At 34.5% G+C, this 19945-nt stretch overlaps 1 protein-coding gene across 1 annotated transcript in view; it reads left to right on the top strand.

Moving 5' to 3' along the window:
• LOC106468597 (zinc transporter ZIP9-A-like) overlaps positions 1 to 19439 on the top strand; it is a 26231-nt gene extending 6792 nt beyond the window's left edge. The window contains exons 4-7 of the mRNA XM_013929029.2: positions 2117 to 2188; positions 6742 to 6827; positions 10169 to 10303; positions 16725 to 19439. Of these exons, the coding sequence (XP_013784483.1) occupies positions 2117 to 2188; positions 6742 to 6827; positions 10169 to 10303; positions 16725 to 16967 (536 nt within the window). The 3' untranslated portion in view covers positions 16968 to 19439. The remainder of the gene's footprint in view (positions 1 to 2116; positions 2189 to 6741; positions 6828 to 10168; positions 10304 to 16724) is intronic.
• The last annotated feature ends 506 nt before the right edge of the window (positions 19440 to 19945 follow it).

The raw sequence follows: 19945 nt of genomic DNA, 5'->3' as shown, positions 1-19945 counted from the left end.
AATACACCCAAGAATCTAATGACTCTCAGTAATTACATCAGCAGACTGTTTTTTTGTTTTTGAATTGCTTGCATTGTATATAGCATAATTTCAGTTGATATTTCACTTAGATAAAGTGCAGTAAGGTACCTTTTGAAAGATTACCTCCCTTTTTTAATGAAGAGAAAAAATGATTGGCTTTTCCCTTTAAAAAAGATACCAAGTCATTTTCTACTGAACAAAAAAGTATCTTATATTAATATAGTGTTCATAACATTTTAGTATTATAATGATATATACCAGCTAAAAGAAGTGTTAAAAACTGTCCAACATTTCATCAGTTGATGTTTACCATTCTCAATGGCCTACCAATAATGAACCTAAGTGCCAGCTTGCTTATTCACACAGGAAGAAACAGCCACAATATGGCATGTTGAAAACAATGTGGTCAGTGGGATTTCATTGTACACATTTGGAAGTGGGTGTCAACATGAATTATAGTTTCATGAGTGTTTGATTTCATAAAAATGTTTTCTGTTAATGAGGTAATGTAAAGAATTTGAACCTTGTCCCAGTTGATATTGTGGCCATTTTTTTTCCAGCCCATCCCTACATATTAAGCACTATTGTGCTTAGTGATATTCTTAGATCACAAGGATTTATACCTTGCTCTGGCTTGAATCCCTTATCTTTAGAAATTCTATTTGTGTACAAAGTCAGTTATCCTGAAATATCTACATTTAGGTAAAAGTTTAGAATATGAATTATTGCAATAGAAGTGGTATGGAAAAAAAATTGCTAGGATTTAACAAAAGTACATATATTTCTTTAAAATTTGGTGAAATAAGTTTCATCAAAGGAGGTAACCAAACAGAATTGCAATTAAGATCCTTTAATAAAAAGAAAATAGCAGCAGACTGTTAAAACAGTTAAATTTTGAAGAAATCCTGTTGAATGGAACTGTCCTGTGACAGCTTCAAGGATCATACTTCAGTTGCTGCTGTGTATCTTTTTTTAACCCTTATTACAATGAAATGTATTTTGGTTGAATTAGATTGAATCATTTTCATAAATATAGTAACATGTTAATAGTATAATCCAGTTATTGGTAATTACTGAAATGAAACTTATATTTGTTACAGTCCATACATGAACATTTTGAAATTACTAAATTAAGCATAGATTTCAGAAAAAGAGAAAATAACTATTTCCTAGCATTGAAACTTAAATATGCATGGACACTAAGAATTTTAGTGACAAGTTTGCTATATTTTTTGAAAAAAATGCTTTACAGCATATAAAATAAGATTAATGCCTGATGTATAAAGTGGAACTTCAGTAACCATAGTCGAGTAAGTAAGCCTAGAAGTTTACAGTTTTCAAAATATATTTTTTAAGTGTTTTAAATCCAAATATTTTGTCTGTTAGCATTTCATATTGTTCGTGTTGTTGAACACACAAATGTCTACCTCTTAGTAAAAAAGAGACTGTGTTTAGCTCTACTTGCTTTATACATCATAAAAGCAAATTAATTGTAAGAACAGTTAATAGCAAATGTTTATCAGTCATTAGTTCATTATTTACAGTACATTATGAAATTTATCTCCCTTTAAGCTGACCTAAACTTATTCTAATGTCAATGAACACCAGTCTTCTGTCAAGGAAATGTTAATAACATACTTTGTTGTATTGACTGATTTTGAATAGACATGATTATGCCACAAATGTATTGTAAGTTATATCATTGAGAGCTACAAAAATTAATATAATACTCTATCAGCTAAGGCTATAATACTACTAATCGGACATTATAAAACATCTTGTTTTAAAGTTGCATTTATATATGTGAAATATTATTTGAATCTTGGATTGATGTGCTCTTTGTGTTTGGTACTATTATTTTTATAGCTTAAACCTAACTCTACACCCTAGTGTAACATTAAATTACTCTCATTATAAATTGTTATTTTTAAGTAACTTTCTGATATTATTTCCTAAATGGTCTCTCTTTCAATATTTACAAAAAATAACAAATTTATATAACCTGACTGTTAATCATACTGTTATCAAATTGTTTCTCATCAATTTTCTACAAGGTTAATTTAAAAAAAATAACATCTGTTATACTTTTTCTTAGATGCTGAAGGAGGACCAAAGCATGATAGATACGGGATAACAGCAACTCTTGGTTTGGTTGTTCATGCAGCAGGTAGTTAATGCTTTGGTAACATATTAGGCCTGTTTTATGCATGAATAAGGCATAGTAGTAACTGAATACTTGAGCATATGATGTACAGAGCGTATGTAATACATGACTGTACATGTTGTAGAACAAAATCATCATAGTAGTTTTTTTTATTTTAAAGGATTTTTCTTCACTTCAATTTTTTTTTTCACAATATTTATAAATGTTAGTAAGTTGAGTGAGCAAGCTAATAGGCAATATTTCAGTAGTATATTCTACACACAACAATGAAAAAAGAAAACTAATAAAATTTCAAATCTTCTAATATCTAATAAATAAAACAAGGATTAACAAAAACTGAAATGTTTGTTATATTCTGCTTTCATGTTTATTTTGCCACATGCATAAAGCTGGAAATAATTTGATATAAACAGTATTATACCACAAAAATCCTACGTTTTCTGAGAACTATTGTACCACAAGGCAGGCCTAACATGACATCAAGAGGAAACTAACTTAGTTGTATTACTTGTAGATCTATAAGTTTTGATTAAATTTCATTTAGCTCTTATTAAGTGCAGAAAATTATCTCAATATTCTGACAAGTATAGCAGAACTTAGGTTATCTTAAGTTTCCTTTTGTAGGTACTGAGATAAGTCATTGTAGCACAGTTTATAGTCTGACAAGTTATAAAACCTAACTCTTACATATTACCATTTACTCAAGGGCTAATGTTCATTTGCATTGTGATTATAAAGAATAATTATTGCAATATTTGTTAAGTATATTTGGTTGTTTTTTTTTACATATAATATATGGCAAGTTATGTTGTAACTAGATTAATGTATAAAATATAAAAAGTGAAATGTTTACTAACTGATAGTTCTTAAATGGGTGAAAGATGAAAATTATGTCATTTACCAGATGATCTACCATGGCATAATCCTCTACCCTTGAACTGTCCATAGTGTAATCCTCTGTTACAAGTAACTGGTATTCTATGATGTAGCCCTTTACTATTTGTTCTTCCATGGTACTGTCCTTTAATAACAGATATTCGGTGGTATAATACTTCACTGATTGATTTTTTCCTTAGCATAGATTTTCCTGGAGATTTTAAGAAGCTAAAATCTGTAGTTAGTCATTTGTTAAGCTATCATTCCTGAACTTGTGGAATGTAGAAATCTGTATTGTTGTAACAACTGACTGTCTCTGAAATTGTAGAAGATTGAAAGCATTTCTAAATGATTTTTATGGCATTTTGAAGGCTTGAAACCTTTTGTTTATTATTAACTGATGTCAAAATCTGTATTTATTACTGTCCTTCCTTAAAAAAAATGTGTAATTCATTACTGAGAAATATCCTTTTAAGTTGTAAAAAGATGAAATAATCCTCTTTAACATCTCCACAGAACTTATTGATAATTTTGTGTAAACATTTACAATTACCTTCCCAGAACTTGTGAAAGTAAGTATTAGTTTGCATTTAATACTTGATTTTTGAAAAACTTAAACAACTGTTTCGAATGATTTAAAACCAGAAGTATTTCGTACAAGTAACAAGCTGTTTATATTTAACATCTAATCAGTGTTCCAATATGATATCTTACCTGTTCTCACAAAAAGCTTTCTCAACTTGTACTGCCCTCTGTTGGTGCAGATTTTTTCCGTCACTAGCCTTGTTACTCCCACTTGTTACTGCATACTAACATGCTAATACTCATGCAGCAACCATCCACAAGTAGGAGTGCAACACTACCTCTTTTCTCACTAGCGCCCTCTCTAATCCTGTAGATGGTAATCACATCTCGATTAGCAATCCTACTGATTTGACGTGTTTTTTGCTCATGGTTTAATTAACTTATCCACATGTTTTTACTTTTGTGAATTTTTTCCTTTAGTTAATTGTTTTTATTTACATTTTGTTCTGTTTCTTGGAGAGTTACGATTTATTTTATTTTCTCTTTTCTTTCAATTTTGGGAGTTATGCTCTCACAATTTTACTGGTCATGACTACGACTGCTCTTACTGCTCTTACTCATTCCTGACCATGTTTAATGGGTCGACATCATGATTTTTGACCCGGGAAGTGACGGTTCTGGTCTGTCGGGAGTTGACCACTTTCTTGCAATAATCTGAATACACCGATGCTTGTCCTAACAAGGTTTTCAGTGATCTTTTAGTATTGGATTTGAACAGTCTTTTTCCCCATCTCCTGATTATGCCTCTTAGTCACATGTCTTTTTTGCGGGACTTGCCCAGACCTTCTTCCCCTTTGGTGGATTTGTTATTCAGGTATGTTCTGTTCTTATTTCCCGTTTCCTATACTCCACCCCTTCCCTTCTAAAATATTTCAATCCCACCACCTCCTTTGTCAGATCCATGCTTTCTGAGGGTATAGGACACACACTGCTCTCTTCCATGGTTCCCAAGTCGATTTGTTTCTTCTGTGAAATCCTCACCTCTCCTGTGGCTTTTTCCCATCACCCTTTTGAGTTGAATTTGCCAGTTCATGCATTTGGCATTTTATTCCCTTCTCCTGATAATTGCAGCTTTTTCATGTTTTAATCCCATTAGATGTGTCACCTTACTATGTCCCTGGCTACATATTTCCATTTTTCCTTGGGGGACATCATCAGTGCTGTAACTGTTTATCTGTGGTGGTAAGTACTCTATTCATTTTTCCTTTTCTCTGTTAAGGCCTTTATTGCATATTTGTATTGCACTCTGTGGCAAGTGTTACCTGACCAGGTATACTTAGTCTTAAATCTGCACTGTACGACCTGTTAATATGCTAGATAACTGTGACATTGAGACTCTTCCTACTGTGGACCTGATGTACCATTTCACCTGCCGCCAGGTTTTGGTTGATTGACTTCATCCAATATGTCCTCTATGCATCAATATACAATGTAGAAAAAGAAACAAAATAACATATCACAAGGTCATTTTCTGCCCATCATTAGTATGGAGTGTTCTGCTGTACTGCTTGTAGGTGTATCTCATGGTATTTTGCTTCATAAATGTGTTCGTCCTGGGCCTTACATTCATGAACTAACATGAGTAACTTGGGATTGCTGCCCATCTCTGATGATCCATGGCATTTGATGCTCATTCTATTGCGGACCTGATGTACAATTCCAGATACTGCCAGGTGTTGGATGATGCATGCCAACAACATGATTACTCTGCTTTTTGATATAGGGTATCATGGTCACCCATTGCACTACGTCCAGTGCTGCGGTCATCTGGACTCTCCAACACATTATTTCCCTCCTTCTTTTAGTGAAGTATGGAAGTACTTGCCACTTACCAGTTTTTAGCCACTGGGGTGGTGGACCAAGGAGGCCTGTCCTCCTGAGTGTGCACAATACCACTCAGTTTGAGATTAGGGTGATGGCATTCTGTGGGTGTCAATGGCATGATGCACTTCCCACTGCAGACCTGATGTACAATTCCATTTGCTGCCAGGTGTTGGATGTAGCACTTTACCATATATACAAATGAAAATTTAACAAAATTTATCCCTGTGTCGGTTGCCAAGGATCAGGTGTTAGTTACATAAGTCTTTACGTGTGTTTGGCTGGTACTCTCCCACTACCATGGACTGGATGATAAATTCCTTAGGCTGCCAAGTTTTGGAAAGGAAGTGAACACCTACCTGGGCTCTCCTCCTTCCTATCATCTGCCAGATGTCTGTTCATAGTTGTTCACATGTGGAGATGGGTTCTTGGTACGGGAGCCCCTCTGGGATGCCAGTACCCATTTTTGACTTGAAAGGCTTTTTTATGAAAAGAGATAAGGTATACTCTCAGAAGTTAACATTTTCTTAAACTGAAAATGTATTTCCAAAAGAAAGTATCTCCTCTCACATTTTCCACCTGTCATCCCCACTGGTGTGAATTGGTTTGGTTAGTTCTGACCAGTCTTGAAGTGATTAACATGTACATGATTAGATTCCTGTTGGTGGAGGGTTGCTGCATGATCATTTGCATGTTATTATGCAGTAATAAGTGGGAGTAACAAGACTAGTGGCGAGCGAAAAGTTGTTCCAATAGAGGTCAGTACAAGTCAAGAAAGCTTTTTTGTGAGGAGAGGTAAGTATCTATCGAAAATACGTTTTCAATTTAGGAAAATGTTAACTTTCTTCAAAGTTCCATTAATATATGGTGTAAAAATATGGTATGAATAGGACCTCTACTGACTCTTAGTTCTTGCACTTGGTAACTCTGCAGTGTTTATATTCTGGGTTACAGTACATGTTTTTTCAGTCAGCTACATTTGCCAACACGTTTGTACTTGTTTATCAATAAAACTTTTTCTTGATATTGAATAGATTAAGAGTAGTTTGTTGTTCTTGTGTATCAACAAGAATGAGAAGTACAATGTAAGACTTAGCAAGTATGTGGATAATTACAGTTATTTAAACTCTGGATATGTGTGTGTGTGTGTGTGTGTGTGCGTAGAATACCAATCAAGTTGATGCCCAGTTAAAAATAATACTGATACAGATTTAACGTTTTCCACTCAAACATTTGTTGTGTTTGGTAATAAATAGTATTTTATTTCATTGTAGCTGATGGAATAGCTCTTGGAGCAGCAGTCACTACTTCACACACAGATATAGAAATGATTGTTTTTATAGCAATTATGCTGCACAAGGTTAGATTGCAGTTTTTACTGACATTTACAATGTTAATGTGTACTTTTCACAGTTTTTAAAAGTGAATGTGATTCTGTGAAAGGTAAGGTTTATTTGGAATGTGATGCACTTTGATTATTGTTATAATTTTTTACTCTGAAATACAGGTGATTAAGATGCCTACATACAAAATGTGTGTAATATCTATGACCTATTTCGAAATACAAACCTCATAAGATTAAGTTAATCAAAATTGGAGTTTAGCAGTTCATACAAATGCATTTCACTTTATTTAAAACTATTTTAATAATTTTAGATATGTTATTTAGATTTGTTTATACTAGCTATATTATGTATTGAGTTAGTAAGCTTGACGTATCAAATATTGTTTGTATTGAAATATGAAATATTTTAGTTTAGTACTTAAATAAAAAGCACAAATCTGGTACTCATGAATGTGGGATTTTTTTATTACCAAAAATCTAGGCAAGCTGTGAGCTTTTGCTTTTGGAAATGCTGTTATGGATCTCTACTAAGCTTAATAATAAAGTCAGGCTATATACATGAGGGGCTGGTCTCTGTAGTAGGGAAATCCTTAAAATATATATGAATATCTGAAACACTAACAGTTCCTGAGTGTAAGCTTATTTTAAAAGCACTTGTTTAAGTAAATCACATCTTTAACCCATTGACTGCAACTGCTCTAAACTCGCTCAGAATTTTTCAATACTTATACCTTATATTATATGGTGAATCAGTAGTCAGTGGGTTAATATATACTTAGGCCTATTTATTAAAAAGATATTTGTTTCACAACAGCACAGTGATTCAAATAAACCACAAACTTACTTCCCCCTAAACAGTTTATATCTTCATTCCAATCAGAACAGTTCATTTCAATTAGTGGTATAGCAGGGACATGTTCAAACATGCAAGTAGGAAATTCTCTGAAAGAATGACTCGTGAGAAGTTAATTATTAAAAAAAGTGAATGGTGTCATAGTAATAAAGATATAAATGTATTGTAAATTACAGAAAATTAAATAATGACATTTGATTATAAAATAGCTCATACTGTGTCAGAAAAACTTATAGCTTTGTTGTGAGTTGTTAAAAGATGTATTTATTGTGTCATTTTTAAGTTTTAAGAATTGACCTATTTAAATGTACTAGTTTCTGTTGTGTGAGATAACTATGTGAAAGGTTATTTCTACATTTGGTATTTCACAAAACATATACTGATATTTTGTATAATACTTATTCTTCAGGTATGTATGCATTACAAGTGTTTATATTCTGATTTGTATATAGATAAAGGTAAGGTCTGTTTATTATGAATTCAATATTAATTTTAACAAGTGCAGAGGTTGAGTATGCTCTATTAAAATGATTCTGGAGCCTCACTATGTCATCACAGTTCATGTTGCCACATGTGGTCATGCTTCTTCTGATGACTTACATTTTACCAATAACTCTGCAGCAAAGTTACCATTGCAAAAGGTCCATAGTAAAGCTGGAGTGTCTAAAGTACACCATTCCTTCCCACATGCTTTCCACAACCTATCTAGTGTACAAGAATGACTGTTTCTTGACATGTGCTTCAACATTCCAATTACACAGAAATTAATAGGTACTACATCTGTTATGTCTTGATATGGAATAGCAATAAAGAGCTGTTTTATTCTTCAGCTGTTTAAGGTATGTGAAAGTCAATTAGGAGGTATAAATGAAAGCCTTGTCTTGGGGAACCTCTACCTTTCTGGCCTCATTTCCTTACAAAGCCAATATTTCTGTTTGGTACAAATGCCACAAAACATTGGTATGTTAAGAAAGCAGAGTTCATCTTTATCTTTGTATACAATCTCCTGGTCCCTTTCATGTTCATGGTGCAGTATCCAATGATGATCATGAATCCCTTTGCAAATGTTCTGCAATATACTGTGTACCACTGTTGGAATTTTTTTCACCCAATAGTTGGTTGTTGGAAAATGGCTAAAGACTTGTTACAGTTATAAAGGTATACATACACTTTGTCGAGTGTCACCACATAGTGACATTTTTCTAGATATGTACCATCCATACAGTGTTCTACATTTAGTCTTTCTTTTCTGGAGTGAGCAGTGGCACTATTTTAGATGTGGTTTTTCTGAGGGTTTATCCCTGATGATGGGCAGTGGCAACACTGTCTAGATTGGTTGTATTTTTGTTTTGTTTTTGTGGGCCATCAGCCATTTTAATTCTATTCAATTTTTAAACCTTCTTTCAAGCCAAAACTTGGCACATTTTGATCTATCTTATTTTTTCTACAGTTTTTTATTTTAAAATTCTTTTTTAATTTTTTAAGTTTTTTCACCCTCATTACTAGACTGTTTGTTACAGATAGTCTTGGTGCTTTGCACCATAAAACCCTAACAGCCTAACTTAAATCCTTTCTTAGAGATTTCATGTAGACAACTTGTGTACATTTAAAGATTGTTGCTTTTCAAGACTGAGATCTTTCTTGATTATGTTGTATATTGTTGCCTGGAGCATGGGGGTGGCTTTTACCACTGACATGCATATTTGTATATTCTCACCTGTTACAAGAATGACACACTCTGCTTACCACAGCTGGAGTATGATTTGTTGCAGGTGTCTTTCTGGATGGTTGTGGTACCCTCAATTGATGCATATTCCTTTGTTTATCAATGTCACTAGGTACAAGTAAAAATCTCAAATACCTAATCTGAACAAGTTATTATGATCTGAGTGTATGAATATTCTTCTTCAAAAAGGGTTGTTATATGTCATTTTCCAAAAGTGATGCATTTTCAGTTGGCATCATACTATCTGTGAAATGTCAGAATGTAGTTCTTATACTTTCTGTTCCACACAACTTTGTTGGCCCATTGCTTTCTAATTTGCACTTTCAAAATCATTTTAATATTGCATACTCAACTCTCTGTAGAATGTTGTATTTCATAACCTGAGATATATGTAAGACTTGTGCTGAAAAGATTCAAATGTTGGAATAAAGTTTAAATTGCAATACAATGTATTAGACACATTAGAATAAATGAGCCAGGACTGGTCTAACTGCTTTAGATTTCTTCACTCAAAAAAACACAAGTTCTAAAAGCTTGCTCTAAAATCCCCCCCCCCCAAAAAAAACAAACAACACAAATGCTCTAGATTTTCTCCTTCAAAAAAATACAAGTATCAAAATCCCTTAGAATGTTTATAACTTCAAAGATATTCAATTAAGAATCATTTGAGGTTTCTTCCTATTTGCGTACAAAATAGAAGTTTTTGTTAGCTCATGTTATTTCAACTTTTTGATGTTTTTCATGCATTGTAGCAGAATGTTGTTCTATTTTCCATAGGCACCAGCAGCATTTGGACTTGTAACTTTTCTCTTACATGAAGGGTTGGACAGAAGCAGAATTAAAAAACATCTCCTTATATTTGCTCTTGCTGCTCCATTGCTGTCTGTGATTACATATTTTGGTATCAGCCAAGTAAGTTAAAAAATATGAAATTTTAAGTTACTTCATACAGTTTTGATATTGCTTCATATTATATGGTGTTCTTGGATTAAGAGATGAGAGATTATCTTTGGCGTGTATTAAGTCATAACCTAATCTTAACCTATTTCTCTGAAATAAATAGCTAAACATTGACAGATTGACCCTTTTTTGTAGTAATGAGTTAAAATGCCTTATATTACTAGCATTATTTACAATTAATCCAACAATCCTGTTCTGATAAAAGTTGTAAAATCTGTGAGGAGTTTTACTGAAACTTTCAAAGAAGGCATTTTATTAGCAATGAAATGTTTTTTCAGTATTAGTTTACTATAATATTTGTTAAAATTAGTGTTAAAAGTATTATATTCAATGTAAAGTATATACACCATTTCAAAATATGAGTAGTAGTTTGGTTTAATATGTAGGAGTAATGTTAAGTAATAAAATAATTAAATTTATATGCTTTTTATTCATAAATTATAGTATGATGTCAACATTTACAACAATGTAAAGTAAATGTATATTCAAGTAAAAATGTTATCATGCAGTATTTATTTTGTATTGTTATATAAAGAATTGAAGCATGGTAAAATATGCATCACTGTGGTTTTTGTAAATTGACTAGTCACAGTCATGAAAACTGTCATATCTATATAATCATATTTCTTCCTGGTATCTGCTAAATAAAACTATATAGTGAGAAATCAGATTTACCTTGTTGCTTTTAGGCTTTGTAACTTAGAAACTAGAGAACAAATTCAAGTATAGAGTAATTTGAAAACTAATTAAACCAATCATCATTAGCTTTCTCAGATATTTTTATTTGCTAGAATCTCCAGAAATATATAGGATTTCTATAAATTTTTTACAGCATTTTACATATCTATATTTCCACTTGTCATACTTGATACCTACAAAAGCTGTGCAGCATTTTACATATCTATATTTCCACTTGTCATACTTGATACCTACAAAAACTCTACAGCATTTTATATATCTATATTTCCACTTGTCATACTTGATACCTACAAAAGCTGTACAGCATTTTACATATCTATATTTCCACTTGTCATACTTGATACCTACAAAAGCTGTACAGCATTTTACATAGGTATATCTCCACTTGTCTCTTCATGTGTGTTCCTGTACATATATGACACGGGAACCTCCCAGGGAAGGTTTTGTTAGTACAGTTTACCTCCTGTGGCAAACTGGTGGTTGGGTAGGTGGTGTTGGGGCACTACAATGCACCTCTTTAGCCTTGAGTCCAGTAGATGAGTGGCCTTGGGGTGCCCCCCCCCCAGCATCAGTTGGCTGGTCCTGTGGAACTAGGGTCAACTGACTACCAGTGTTGGACATTCTCATGAGTGTTGAGGGTATTGTGTCCGATGCTGGTGTTTTGGTAGAGTCCCCATAAAACCCTTGCATAGCTGCACTATCCTAGTTTGACAGTGTAGTGCAACCCTTTGTATGACTCCACGCTAAGTGTGATCAGTAGGTACTGAAACTTTTTCTTTTCTTATGAAAAATTAAAATAAAGTTAAAAAACATCTACATATGAAAGTCTATGTTCCACAGTTATCATCTCCATCTGTTCCTGTACTGCATATTTTGGTACTTTGTTCTTTGTCTGATAAATCTATAGGGTAAATGTCTCCTATTTTCATTCAGAAATGATTAGAGAGGCATGCTGGCTCTCCTAAGTCAGTCAAGAAGTGACATCTATGCCACAACATATCAACCTCCTTTGGAAATCAAAGTTTGTTAGGGATATTCCTATTGAGGTTACTCCCCAATTTTTTTTTAATTCCTCGAAGGAGTGATCATTGAAAAAGACTTGCTTACCATCCATGGGTGAGAAATTCTCATTGGTTTCACTATCTAAGGATTTTCAATTGTGTAATCATAAAGATGGAAAAATGCAGACTATCTGTATTCCTATTTTGAAGTTTATATCACCACTTTCACTTGCCATTGTGAGGACATGTTAACTGAACTGTTAGATACGGCCCTATGTTCCTAACCCTCTCAGATGTTTCTAGTTTCAGCAGTATGGGCACTCTAAACCATCTTGTTGTGGTACTTTGATGTATGCTCGTAATTGTGGCAAAAGCCGTGATAGCTATGAGTGTTAGTTGGACCTACATTGTTTTAACTGAAGTGACTCCCACCCCTCCAACTTTTCTTCTTGCTCATAATGGATGGAAGAGAAAGAGGAACAGCATTTAAGGACTGTTAACTGCATTTCTTATCCCAAGGCATAGAAACTGTTGTTTCTTGTTCCAACTTGACGTATGTTTCTGCACTGCCACAGTGGGAGCGCAAACAGGTTTTTCTGTTCCTTTGTCAGAGCCTTTCTTTCAACATGTTAAAAGTATTCTGCCCACTGTGGATTCACAAGTTGACAAGGCCATGCCCCATTGACCCAGGGTAGGATCTGTGAAGATCCATAGACCTCTTTCCATAAAAAAAAAACAAAAAAAACTCCACCTGGTTCTCCTACTCCTTCTAAATAATACTGGCTACTTTGATACAGTGGAACTGTCAAGCTTTCCATTCTAATTTACATGACATTAAAGCCTTAATTGATTCCTATCATCCTGTTTGTCTGTCCTTACAGGAAGCATTTCTAAAACTTGCTAATATTCTCACCTTTTGGTAAGTTTCCTTGTAGAAGTAAGCCATGTTGTGTGATGGATGAGTTCATGTGGTTGTAGCACTGCTGGTTGACCAACATGTATCCACCATGTCTTTATTACTCATTATGGCACCAGAGGTTGTTGCCATTTGTGTTTCTATGGGTTGTACAAGTAAAACTTTTTCTCTTTACTTGTCACCAGGGGAAGTTTATGATCAAACAGACCTTGATGATCTTATTGAACAGTTGCCATTTCACTTCATCTTAGGTAGACTTTAATTGACATAATCTTTTCTAGTGTGGTGATATTGATGAGAGAAGTCATTCTGTGAAGCATATGCTCTCAGATCACAATCTTTTATTCTTCAATACTGGTTGAAATACATATTTTCACACACCTAATCAGCTTTTTACTGCTGTTGACCTGTCTCTTTGTTCCCTGTTTTTCCTGAAGGATGGACATTGACCCTTGGAGCATTGATCATTTTTCCATCATTCTGAGGGAGATTGGGCTGGGGTTGATGCGACCCAACTCGTGTAGTGGTGGAAGCAGGAGCAGACTGACTGGCTCTCCTTTTCCACTCTCTTAGAACAAGATCCTGATGTCATTAATCTCTCCTCCGTTAAAGAGTGTAAAGGCAGTAACTGACTGTATCATCCGGGCTACTGTTCATACAATCACTAAGACCTTGACACATTTGCAAAGGTATCCTTGCCCATGGTGGAATCCTGACTGCTAATGGGAATTAAAGGCTCAAAAATGGATCTGGGATGTCCTCTGCAGACATCCCACTGTTCAGAACTTAATAGACTTTCAGTAGGTTTGTGCCCATGCCCAGCAGGTCAGACTTCAAAGCCAGAAGGAATCTTGAGCTAAGTTTACTTCCAGTATTTCTTCAACCACCAGTTTCAAGGTTGTTTAAGATGAGATTCAAAAGGTTTGTGGGAAGTTTACCTCCCATCATCATTTGATCTTGTTATCCAATAGCCAGGAAGTTGCTGATTTACAGGATACTGCTGACATCCTTGGGGAGTGCTTTTCTAACCATTTCAGAACTTCAACATTTTCTATTTTCTTGGCCATCAAGTTATGGACTAAATGATCATCAATGTTTTTTTGAGCAGATAGTTCATATGGCTATAATCGACCTGTCACACTTGTGAAACCAAAGATTGCTCTTCATCAATTCAGCAATTCAATTGTTGGACCCAATGATATACATTATGAGATGCTGAGCAACCTTTCTCCTGCTTTTCTTGCTCTTTATCTGGTTGTTTTTACCCTGATTTGGCATAAGGAGGATTTTTCAGATGTTTGGCATAAAGCTATTGTCATCTCTTTTCCTAAACACAGGGAAGTTCCCAAGATTCCTTTTATTTATCACCTTATTGCTTTGACTAGCTGTTTCTACAACGTTTGGTAGAGGATGGTTAATGCTTATCTTGTTTGGTTACTTGAATCAAAAAGCCTTCTTTCTTTCACCAGTGTAGTTTCCACAGACAGTACTCCACTGTGAACAACCTGGTTTTTCTTGAAACCTCAAAATCAGAAGCCTTCCTCAAAAGGGAGCATTTTATATTGATATTCTTTGATCTAAGAGGGCTTACGACACTATGTGGAGGTTGGGAATTTTAAAGGATCTCCATTCCTATGTGTTATGTGGCCATTTACCCATTTTTATTTGTAACGTTTTACTCGACAGGCATTTCCAAGTCTGTATGGGTTTCGAAATTATCCCAGTCCTTCACACAGGAATTTGGAGTCCCTCAGAGATGTGTTTTGAATGTCACATTTTTTACTATTAAAATCATTGCTAACACAGCACAACTTCATCCTACTGTTACAGCCTCTACGTCGATGTATTTTTGACACTAGCAGAGAATAAACCCTTATCTGGATCTTTGCCTGGGTAGTGCTGTTCTTCTAGTAGTGGCTGAAGCAAAGTTCTTAATACTTCTCTTTGACCATAAGCTGACAGTTATTCCACACCTTAAACAACTCTGTATACTCTCTTCCAATTTTTGGAGAGCAGATAAATGTTCCATACTGAAGCTCTATCATGTCGTCATTCAATCAAAGCTGGACTATATATCTATGGTCTATGGTTCAGCAAGCGAGACTGCCTTGAAAGTGTTGGACCCTGTACATCATCATAGGCTTTGGCTCTGCATTGGGACTTTCCACTCTTCTCTGATCCAGAGTTCTCCACTTCACCTCAGATGCTTGGAACTTTCTTAGCAATGTGCTGCAAATTTCCACTCCTTACTACAGTATACCACCTGGCATTGAGTCTTCATGCCTCATAAGCTGTGCTTTTTGGCAGAAGGCAATCTGCCATTCCCACATTTGTCCCTTGTATCCAGGTGCAGTTGACTGCATTTGTTTGTCATTGGATGATATTCAAGAGTCTGATGATCTATCCTTCCTGCCATGACTTGTTATCATCCACACTTTAAGGCCTTTCTTTGAGTCATTTGGAGAGATCAGTTATTCCCGACTGGATGTACTGGCTTCTCTTTGGCAAATATCTTTCAAACCATCTTCAAACCATTTTGTGGATGGTGTGAAATTTGGCTACTCTATGGGCTCTGACATGGTTTGCTGTGGTTCTGTGGTTGCTCACAGGATCCCCTCTACACTTCTATGTTCACTGTTGAGTTGTATGCAATTTCACTTGCCTTGGATCATGTTGAAGCTAAGCAGTTCCCTAATTATATTATATATACTGTCATACTTAGGTTTTGATGACCTTGGACTGACTTAATGTGTATTCTCACCCAGTTCTTTTGGATATTCATAAATGACTGGCCAACTTCTTTTTGTCATCTGTATATTTTCAGTTTATGTGGATTCTTGGTCATGTTGGTATCCATGGGAATGAGCTTTCTCACATCATAGCCACATCTGTTTGCTCTGGCATTGTCACAGCCCTGCCTGTCCCTTATGTAGACTACAGACCTGTCACCAAGGCCTGACTTTCGTGCCAGTTGGAATGACTTAATGTGTGTTCTCACCCAGTTCTTTTGGATATTCATAAATGACTGGCCAACTTCTCTATCATCTGTATGTTTTAAGTTTTTGCGGATTCCTGGCTGTCCCTCATGTAGACTACAGACCTGTTACCAATTTGGAGTGAGCAACGTAATAACAAGCATTTCCAGATAAAGCTTACTGTTATTGTCTGGTTTTCTAGTTTTCATAAGGACCAAAGGGAGGTAGTTGTCTTGTCTAGGCTTTGCATTGGTCACAGTTTCCTGACTCGTAGTTTTCTTCTAGAGGAGATAGATGCACTAGTGTGTGGCCTTTGTGCCATTGCTATGGCTGCAACAGAGGCACCATTTTAGACATGTTTTATCCTAGGGTTTACCCTTGATGATGGACAGTGTCACTGGTGATAGTGATCATGTTTTTCGTGTTACAGGCCATTGAGGTTTTAAATTCTATTTGATTTTTTAACCTTCTTATAAGAAACACGGTGGACTTTTTAATGTGTTATTTTATTTACTTATTCTACTTTTTGTGATATTTTACATTCATTTATTTCCTTTTTTTCAATATTTATAGCAACTGTTTAGCACAGATAGCCAAAGTGCTTTGTACCAAAAAATTCCCAACAAATGCAAAAATGCACAAATATACACATTGCTAGTGAGAGTAATCTATTGCTGTAAGTTGTAATTTTTGTTTTTAATATGTAATAAAGATTTATTATTTGCATATGTTTGTACAGCGGTAATTAAAATGTTTTGATTTATGAATGTTCTGTCTTTCAGTCGACTAAAGAAGTTTTGTCAACAAACAGTGCAACTGGGACTGCTATGTTATTCAGTGCAGGAACATTTCTTTATGTTGCTACAGTCCACGTTTTGCCAGAAGTGGTCAGCCAGTCCCATAACCATTCTCTTGGCTCAGACCCTACATATGCTGAACATAAAAGATTTCATAAAATGGAAACAGTAGCATTAGTAGTTGGTGCTCTTCTTCCTATGTTCTTTTCTGTTGGACATCATCATTAAATAATAATAATGAAAAAATAGAACAGAAAAAAGAGAGGAATGAAAATGTTTGTTCATTTCTTTACATGTTTAATAAATGTTTAATATAGGTACTCTAAATGACTTTGAAAACAAATGGGTGTATATTATGAGTGGCAAGATAAAATATTAAGTTGTTTTACTTAAAAATGTTAGTGCATAAAAAAGCATTTTATCATGTTTGGAACATTTAAGATAAACTAATGTTAACTGACATGTGTTTGTGAAGCTAAAGATTTTACAGGAAATAAATTTGTATTGTTATCATAATTCATATTTGTTAGGAAAACTGTGAGCTTGCAATGGTTAAAGAATCAAATTCAAATATATGATGTTCTATCTTTTTTATATATCTTTGTTGTATTGTACTTTTGTGTTTAATAACATTAGATGGAAGTTCTGGAAAACAAGGTTTTTATAAAGTTCACTAACTTTAGTAAGGAGGCTTAGGCAGGTGGAGTTTGTACTAAGTTATTTAATAACTGGAGAAACAATTGAATGAAAGTTTCTGAATTAATAATATTTACAGTGGTTAATATGTGTGTAATATTAATGTATATTGTTTGTTAAAACTTCATGTAGCAATATTCATAATTTTAAGATTTGCAACCTTTTTCAAAGAGAACTTTTTTCAAGACAAGCAAACTGTAAATATGTTAAAAGAAGATGATTCCAAAAGTGAAAATCGTTTTTTTAAGAGTTAAATATATTAAATTGAAGATTGGTATCAGTATGCTATGTTTGAGAAATTTCTTCTCGTTTGTTAATCCATATACATAGCGTGGTCACAAGTAAATAGACACCACCTTTTCAGAAAAAATGAAATTTTTTCAGTCATATTCACATGAATTGATATATTTATAATTTAATTAATATCTAGTAGATCTTCCTTTCGCTTTGTGATGTTTGTTGTTCCTTTGGGGTATCGTGAGAATCATCTCGTCAATTTAAGATTGTGGAATTTTCGCCCACCCTTGCTTCAAAACTTGGAGTAGATCGCTCTTCGAAGTTGGTTTTTTTTGGTTGTTTTTTGACTTGCTGGTTGAGTATGGCCCAGAGGTTTTCAATGGGGGTTCATGTCAGGAGATTGGCTCGGCCAGGGCAACTGTTGGATACCATTTTCTTCCTGCCATATTATGTGTTTCTAGCAGTGTGACACGATGCTCCATCTTCCTGGAACAACGTTTTTTTCTTGTCCACAAAATCCGAGGAATAAAGTGGCAAGAGTCCTTTCTCCAGTATTTCGACGTATTTCGCAAAATTTATATTGCCAATGCACTCCACTAAGCTCGATCTCCCACCAACCCAAACAGCTCCCCAAACCACCATGCTTCACAGTTGGCTGCAATCTGTTAAGCCAAAACTCTTGGTGAGGCATTCTCCAGACCCATATCCTTTCACTGTCCGAAAATTGAGCGAATCTTGATTCGTCTGAGAACAATACGGTTTTCCAAAAGTCCAAAGGCTTCATCATATCACTTTTTTCGTCTGACTATGTTGGCAGGTCTTAATAAGGGCTTCCGTCTAGCTGCTCTGCAACGATAACCCAATCTGTGGAGAATCCGTTGAACAGATTTCGGGCTCATCCCACCAACTTTGGCCACTTCTGCAGTCATTAATCTGAGATCCATTTCGGTGCTCCTCTTGACAGCCCTTTTTGTCCTCTCCAATGGACCAGGACGACCCGGACGCTGTTCAGTTGTTTCCTTGCCGTATTTCCTGAACTGCACGATGATTCTGTTGACTTTCGAAAGTGGGATTCCCAAATTCCACCATCTGCTTGACCAACTATCCTTCCTCTAACAAAATCTGACAATTACTGTGTGGACCATTTTCATTTATATAGTGCTCTGTGAATACAAATTAGTTAGCATAAATCAGTTAAATGACGAAAAATTAGGTGTCTATTTACTTGTGACCACTCAGTGTAGATCGATATGAAATTCTCACCATCTCTAACTGGAGGTTATATATATATATATGTTGTTCCAATGTTTGATATTACTGATGAAGCTTATATAAGGAAAGCTACATTTGGCACCACATGACCATATGAATAGTTTTAGAAGGTTTAGGTGTTTTACTTGTAAGGACAAAAAATATATGTGTCCACGTGTGGAATACTTTTGCTACATATGAACTATATTTCATACTTGTATTTATGTAAGTTTGTATTCATAGATTGAATAATCAGAAAGTAATAACTGAAGTTATAAAATATATATCCCGCTTATTAGAAAAATAAATAGTACAGGATACTCAAAATCAATTTAGGTAGAGACATAAAAATAACTAATGGAATTACGAGGTTAAAATCCAGTTGTCTTTCTCTGATTAGTAGCACATGTTCACATGGTGATCTTAGGCTGTATTATGTTTATACAGGTATGTGAGCATAAGGGGTAGGGGCTGGCATATTATCTTCATAAAATAAATTTTGCTTATTACTTCCAATGGTCTGTTTTTTTATTTTACTCGTTACATTTAGAGCTGTTTCCTTTATACACATTATTTCAGTGGTTTTAGATGTGGAGTGTTGCTTCCACATTTTGAGTCCTAGTTTCATGTTGCATGTTGTGTTTGAGGTTTAATCTCATTGATGGTTTATTCTGTTATAATAGGATTGCTTTTTCCAATATGTGTAACATAATTGATTTTGGTGTAGGTTTTCAAATAACATTCATATATACATACCAACGTGTAGTTGTTTTTTGTTTCACTTCATAGTATGATTGCAGGACATCAATTTCTATGTATGTACTTTAAAAAAAAAATATTTTCGTTGCAATTGTGTATCCATCCTAGGTAAGTTAACACTTGTGACCAACTATTATTAGTGATTTTTGAACATAATGTATTTCATGTGAAACTTTAAAACTTCTGTTTTTTAGTGCTTGTCAGGGAAAACTAAACTAAAACTTTTCTTAGTATGTGGCAAATGATTCATTGAATTTACATTG

Source organism: Limulus polyphemus, unplaced genomic scaffold, assembly GCF_000517525.1.
Source record: "Limulus polyphemus unplaced genomic scaffold, Limulus_polyphemus-2.1.2 Scaffold3071, whole genome shotgun sequence".
Classification (NCBI taxonomy): Eukaryota; Metazoa; Arthropoda; class Merostomata; order Xiphosura; family Limulidae; genus Limulus; species Limulus polyphemus.
Note: the sequence above shows the minus strand (reverse complement) of the source record. Positions and strands in the feature narration are given on the sequence as shown.